At 41.3% G+C, this 7,447-nt stretch overlaps 1 protein-coding gene across 1 annotated transcript in view; it reads right to left on the bottom strand.

Annotated features, from left to right (window-relative positions):
* SLC5A7 (solute carrier family 5 (sodium/choline cotransporter), member 7) overlaps positions 1-7,447 on the bottom strand; it is a 24,262-nt gene that overhangs the window by 2,334 nt on the left and 14,481 nt on the right. The window contains exons 5-6 of the mRNA XM_009883061.1: positions 2,446-2,589; positions 415-568 (exon numbers count right to left, since the gene is read on the bottom strand). Of these exons, the coding sequence (XP_009881363.1) occupies positions 415-568; positions 2,446-2,589 (298 nt within the window). The remainder of the gene's footprint in view (positions 1-414; positions 569-2,445; positions 2,590-7,447) is intronic.

The following is a 7,447-nucleotide window of genomic DNA, read 5'->3' on the forward strand; positions in this document are numbered from 1 at the left end:
CCACCTCGCTACAACCTCCTTTCAGGTAGTTGTAGAGAGCCATAAGGTCTCCCCTCAGCCTCCTTTTCTCCAGGCAAAAAAAACCCCAGTTCCCTCAGCCGCTCCTCATTTTTACTGTTAGGACTAAACAAAAGTACCAGAATCTAACTCAAACGTTAAATAGAAATGTTATGTCTGTAGCTATCTAGAATGTGCAAAATGAGTTAATCTCAGCCACTGGGGTAGGGTCAATTTCCCCTGGGAGAAATATTCTATAATATTATTTTTCAGTGTGGTTTCCTGTTGAAGAAGTCATGAGTTGATTAATGATGTCACCTGGCTAGATTATATCTGACATAAGCTTTGTAGGGTTTTCACACATTTATTGTACTATTAATTTTACATTTATTTTACTATTAATTTTTAATCATTTACCTGTAGATGCTCCAATTGCACCAATGAGTACTGCGGGAAGAGCCATCACAAGACAGCCAAAAGCAGCCAGAAATGACAGAACTTGAGCATATGTGGCAGAAGATGAGGAAAGAACTCGCTGGAAATAGGCTTGCCATGGGATTCCTCCTAATGTCTGCAAACACAATGGGCAGCATCCCATCATTGGGAGTGAACTTTGGATTTTTTTTGCTATTGCCATATAGAAAGCATGTAGAAGCATCACTTGAATGCTGAATGCCATGTTGCTGCTCTTTCATTCATTTGTTGAGTATCAGTCAGTCAGTCAGTAATAGCTGTAAATTCCATTCTCACAAGTAATGCCAAACCTTTGTAAGTCCCCTTAAATCCCATTCTTTTAGACAAGTTATTCCTTTGTAACAACACTTTGCACTTACATAGTCTCTGTAATCTCTAAGTACTGTGACCTGTATTAATACTTGATAAAGCCTTATGAAAGGTTATGAAATACTATTTTCATATTTCATATTTGAAGAATTTGGCCTCCAGTACCCTCCCCCTGCCAAAATTAAACTCTGATAGGATTTGAAAGCAAGATTTTATCTTCCTTTATGAACGTGTGTGGCCATCTAAACAAGGCAACACATTCTGTATACACTGAACATAAGAATCTGAAAAATCATTCTCCCACTGTCTTAAGCAAACATGATACCAATAGAAATTAAAGAAAAAGCACTAAAAAAAAGTTTTCTTTTATGGTAGCAACCCTTCTCTTGTTTTGGATATATAACAGTGAAGATCCTGCTTAGACTTAAAATTAAGTCTGCAAAATATGACATGAAAGAGTATTATCAAAGGCTAAAAATCAAGTGCTAACAATTCTGTCCTGACAGCAGGATTTGAATAGTCTCCGCTAAATAAATATATACCTATGACTAAACAGCATGGAAAGAAAATAAAGCAAATTTCTCACTAAATGTGCACAGTCCAGTTCTACGCACTAAATGAGGCAGGAAGCATTTGGACCAAATAGTGTGTACACAGGTGTTTCATACACATAAAATGCACACACAGGGACCAAATGAATGTTTAACAGGCAACTCTGATTTTGACTTGCTATTTATGGCTGTTTTCCTTTGCAACCTTAATAATGTTCCTTTAACAAAGTTTTCCAAGCATGTGTAAATTTCTTGAGCTATAATGAAACAAAAAAGATGAAAAGAAAATGTGTCACAATTTGGCAACAGCAGAGGTTTCCTTCGGTCATCAGCAGAGATGAAACCTTCAGGCTTACCAGCCAGAATACAGCTGCTTGAGCTAATGTCATACTTTGGCTCTGTAAGAATCTATACAAAATGTAAGCTGGATAAAACAATATATTTTAATAGCCCAATTATCAGAAAACTCTGAACATTTTTGGTTGAGATTATTTAAAAAAAAAAAAGTGAAAGGAATCCCAAAGTACATGATAATAAAAACAGTGTGGAGTTGCTCAGGGATGCTGAGAATGCAAAATGTTAGCATATGTTGCTAGATCTTCTAATGGAAAGTACTTAATAACCACCAATCCCATGTGTAATACATAGGTATTAAATAACAAAAGCCCTCACTTCATTCTGGCATGTGTGCACGCATGAATTCATCCATCGATCCATCTCTGCAAAGCTTTTTCTACATCACCTATACCTAAGGCATATTTAATCATTTGTATAACATATTTATTGCCTTCTGCAATATATAAATTCCTCTGCCAACAATGACATCAGTTAAGCTGCACACTTTTAATTAATTTTAGCATAAGTCAACGCTTTCAGACTGATGATATTTAAATTGCATTCCTGGCAACGCTGACTTTGACAGCTGTGCTACAATATTCTACTGATATTTCACTGAAATCCTTCAAATGTGCAGAAATATTGAACAAAAGTCAAGAGGGTAAAAGTTTTCAGTTTGCTGGAAACTCTTAACTAGACTCTTTATTATTTTCAGCTGTCACAGTAACACAGTGTGAGTGCTCAAGTGCTTCACTCCTTCATACAAGCCGTCACTTACCAGTAAAAGGAAATTGTCCAGCCATGTGTAAATGTCAAGTGAGTTGACAGATCCAAGCCAAGGAGCTTGGTACACCTTGTGCACAGCTGTGAGCCCAATGTCAGTCACTGCAGGATGGGACATCGCAAAGGGTACGCTGATCCACTGAAACCAGAGAGTAACACTTTGTTCAAATCTAAAGAAAACATTCTAAATCTATAAATTTTTGATATTAACATTGATCTGTTTTCCTTCTGTTTTTCTTATTGCATGCTACAGATTAGAAGCCAAGTTTTTGAGCTGAGTTGCACAAAAGTCAGGTTATATTCCAGTGGAACATCTCCGAAATCCAGAGAGTTTGGTAATGGATAGCTTACCTCTGTCCTTGAAAGGGTGAGTGTGAGCAGAGAATTAATGAATGCAAACTGCAAAATCAGCAGATTTCATTTTCCCTAAACTCTGCTTAGATGATTTACACCCTTTCCTGGGCTACAGTGTAGAGAAATATCTACACATCAACTTGCGTGCAATAGCATGAGGATTTGCCAGTATACAGGCAGGAGACATCACAAACATCCCTGAAGGCCTGGTATTTTTTTTTAATTCAAAACAAAACTGTATCGCGACAAGAGAGGGGTGCTGTTGGTGAACCCCATCTCTCTTGCTCCAGAAGACCCAGCAGCCTAGTGTTACAGCACTTTTCTACCTTGAGGGTAATTTCACTCTGGGCTCTTGACTATTTTCAGTCTCTCTGGTTTTGATCTAGACCAAAAACTCAGTTGCGAAACCCTTTCCAGAGACAGTTTTGGACAGAAGGTTAATTTCCTTCACCAACTGACCTTTTGCGCATTTACTTGCCAACTCATTTTGCAGTGGTATAACTCACTGACTCTCTATGACAAGAACCTCAGTAGCTCCTACTGAGAGGAAACCCAGGCTTTGTGCTATATGGAATGGACCATTGCAAGCACAGCATCCTCAAGGCTTCAGTGATAACCAAACCACGCAGATTACCACAACCCAATTACAGAGTCACAGAATGGTCAGGGTCGGAAGGGACCTCTGGAGATCCTCTAGTCCAACTCCGCTGCCAGAGTAGGTTCAACCTACAGCAGGTTGCACAGGACAGCGTCCAGGTGGGTTTTGAATGTCTCCAGAGTCAAAGACTCCACCACCTCTCTGGACAGCCTGTGACAGTGCTCTGCCACCCTCAAAGTAAAGAAGTTCCTCCTCATGTTGAGATGAAACTTCCTATGTTCAAGTTTGTGCCCACTACCTCTTGTCCTATCACTGGGCACCACTGAAAAAAGACTGTTCCCATGCCCCTAGCACCCTCCCTTTAAGTATTTGTGAGCATTAATAAGATCCCCTCTCAGATCCCCCCTTCTCCAGACTAAAAAGACCCAAGTGCCTAAGCCCCTCCTCATGAGAAAGATGGTCCAGTCCCCTAATCATCTTCGTAGCCCTTTGCTGGACCCTCTCCACCAGTTCCCTGTCCTTCTTGAACCAGGGAGCCCAAAACTGGACACAATACTCCAGATGCGGCCTAACCAGGGCAGAGTAGAGGGGGAGGATAACCTCTCTTGACCTGCTTGCCACACTCTTCTTGATGCACCCCAGGATGCCATTGGCCTTCTTGGCCACAAGGGCACACTGCTGGCTCATGGTCATCCTGATGTCCACCACATTTAAGTGTATGGGGTAACAGGAGCAAGGCGGGGAGAAATCAAACATCTCCCTCTACTTTGTTGCACAACTATTGCAATAATATGTGTAGAATATATGAATTATGGCTATGTTTTTCTGCACTGCCTATTATTCAGGCTGTTTATCATGTACCATAGTACTCTATTCTCAGTTACATATTAAACTTTGCCAATTTAAGCAGTTAGGCAGAAAGATTCTGTTCTTGCTGTCTGCTTGGGTTTTTCTGGGAAAGATCACCAAAATGTTTCAACTGTCTCCAAGATATTTTGAGGGGAAAATAAATGCTTTGTCAAAATTAATGGATGTTAATACTCTTCTTGATATGAAATTCATAGGGAATAAGAATATCAAATGGATTTTTTAATTCTTGTTCGTGAATCTCAAATCAATATGTCCAAGTGATGAGCTTCTGAAGAGCTGTAGTTTGCCCATACTCAGCTGAGATTTTCAGTAACATAAATTTCTAAAGGTCCATCTGCAGTCTGCATGCCACAGCCCAGGAGTTAATAGGTACTGTACTGCAAATACATTATGAGCTTTTGTAATCCATTCCAGTTCCTGACAGTAACCTAGCTCTTTGTGGTCTCAAGAAATACCTCTGTACTAGTAAATAAAACAAGACACTTTCTCTGGCCCTGCAGTTTATTGAATTGTTATGGTTTGCATCCATACGCTTGCATCCATTTCCCTGCTGAAAAGGAAAGTCCTCAACTGTTCTGAAAATTATCTGGGAAAATACTAGTTGACGTGTGCCAAAACGGTGCCAGGACTGTGTTAACAATTTAACACTACAGATGATCCTGTGTTGTCACCTTGGAGCTGTTTAACTTACTTAATATATAGAGAGATCCAATTTCTTCATTGAGCCCTTTCTAACAGGAGTAGACAATTCACTGTTTTGAATGGAGGACAAATAAAACCAAGGCTCATGGAAGTGAAGCAGAAACTGGGATTTTATGTCAGGACCTGAAGCTCAGGGGTAGAAGCAGCAGGTCACTAGAAAGACCCAGACCTCATGGGATTGGAAACCAGAAAAAAAAGAAATTCTACTTGGTGGCAAAAAGTTTAGAATGAGGAATTAATAATACAGCTGAGATGAAGAGTCAGTAAATAGTGGGGTGTCCTGGTTTCAGCTGGGAATGAGTTGCTCTTTCTGGTGCTTGCTGTGAAAGACATGTCAATACTACATATTGCTTTTATAGTTGTTGCTAAGTGATGTTTACATTATTCAAGGACTTTTTTTTTTTTTTTTCAGCTTCCCATAGAAGAATAGACAGAAGAATGGAATGGTCAATGAAACATTCCATACCATACATGTCATGCTCAGCATATAAATGGGGGCTAGCCAGGGGGGCAGGGATCCATGATCACTGCTCAGGACGGTGCCAATTCACTGGGCGGTGAGAGTGTCTGGTGTTATTATTATTGTTATCATTAGTGTTATTCTTCCTTTTCTGATACTGTTCTACTAAACTGCCTTTACCTCAACTCACGAGTTTTTTTCCTTTCCCTTCCTTTTCTCACTCTTCTCCCTTGTGGGGGGAAGGTGGGGTGAGCGAGTGGCTGCGTGGTGGGGGTTAAACCATGACAGGGGGATACAGTGCAGGATCAGGGAAAGACCCACCCAGCAAGATAAAGACAAAGAGCTGAGAATTGCAGATGTGGGTACAGAAGAGTGAGGAGGGAAGGAGAGAGACTACAAGGGACTTAAAGAGAAAACCAGAGAAGAATGTGGAGTGCCTGGGGCAGATGTTATGGAAGCCTAAGGAAGAAGCCATGGCTGAAATGAAGAGCCAAGGAAGGAAACAGAAGTGATTAGAACAAGCATCTCCTCTTGGGTAAAGAACAGGAGAAGAACAGACATTAGAGGAATGAGCAGTAAAGCTCTGTGCCAGCGGGAATACAAACTGCTCCAGACCCTGGAGGGGAAGCTGGGATACCTGAGCCTGTGACATATTCTGCTGTGACATCTACTGTGAAAGTGTCCCATCTTATCTAAAACTGCCTCACCTAAAGCATGACCATTTAGATGCTATCTGAGCCTTCCAGCCCCACTGACGACTCTTGAGGTTATGAATATGGTTCCCTCTACATGAGATTATTGCTGTTTATTTTAAATGGGAATTTACATAAAAAAGCCCAACCTGAATTAAAAGAACAGTATTAAAGCTACAGATCCAACCATTTAGAAGACTGCTATACAACCTTCATTTGTTTTCCCCTCCCCATAAGGTTCATGCCACCTTTAATACAGGATCACACATTGTTATTCCCACGGGATCAGGGTCTTTAGCAGTGCATGAGTTGTTCTCATTGGAAAAGCACTTCTGTATTTTGATTTATCTACAACTTTGGGAATTTCTGTAATGCACACCATCTGTAGGAACTGAACCGTTCACAAATATTAACATGGAAGTTAGGGAAGGACCACCACTGTGCAGGTGAAGAACAAAGGTATGAGAGAAGAAGATCTGGAATAACTTCTCATTTGAGGTGGGCAGCTAGAACTTGGATTTGCTTTTTCAGGGCATTTAGCACCATTCCCATGTAGTCAGTTGCAACAGGGAATGCTTAGCACTTCTGCAAATAAGGCCATAGGCCTCATGATAGGATGCCACAGAGTGAGGACACACAGAGGGCTGATTAGTGACCACCTGTGTGAGCTCTGGCTGAAGCAACTTCCCTAGAGCTGCACAAGAACTCTGGTGAAAGCAGAGAAACAACTCCAGGTCCCCAAGGTGCCATTCAGTTCCTTCACCTTCAGCCACCCCATTTATTTCAGCCCGTCTCAGATCTCTGCACACCTGTGACCATCTATTACTGCCACTGGCAAACAAAGACAGCAGCTTCTTTGATTGCATCTCTGTGATCTGAGCCCTGTTGCACTGATGTTTTTCAGAGTAGGGCTTAAAGAACAGCAGTAAATAAACGAAAAGGCTGCCCACTAGCATATCATGGACAGCTGATGAGGGGACATTCATGCCAGCATATTCAAACAGCAAGGTCATCTGGTGAGACTTCCTATAGTATGGTCTCCAAGGACAATGGAGGAAAATGAGAGAAAAATCAAGAAGGTGATCTAAAGCAGGAGGTTAACTAAGCTGCGTGAGTAGGTGACAGCTACAGGAAAGAGAAGCAGGAGAGTATCAGCTCTGCAAGTCCAATGCCAGTGTTTCTGGATGACTCTACTGACCGCTTCCTATGTCTGATGCCTCCTTCCAGATGCCTCCTTCCAGAGCCTGTGCCACAGTCCTACGGACAGGTAGGGAAGGAGTCAGCGCCGGTCCTATCCTGAGTTAAGTATGCACTCAGCAGG

The sequence above is a fragment of the Charadrius vociferus genome, unplaced genomic scaffold (genome assembly GCF_000708025.1).
Source record: "Charadrius vociferus isolate BGI_N301 unplaced genomic scaffold, ASM70802v2 scaffold92, whole genome shotgun sequence".
NCBI classification, from domain to species: domain Eukaryota; kingdom Metazoa; phylum Chordata; class Aves; order Charadriiformes; family Charadriidae; genus Charadrius; species Charadrius vociferus.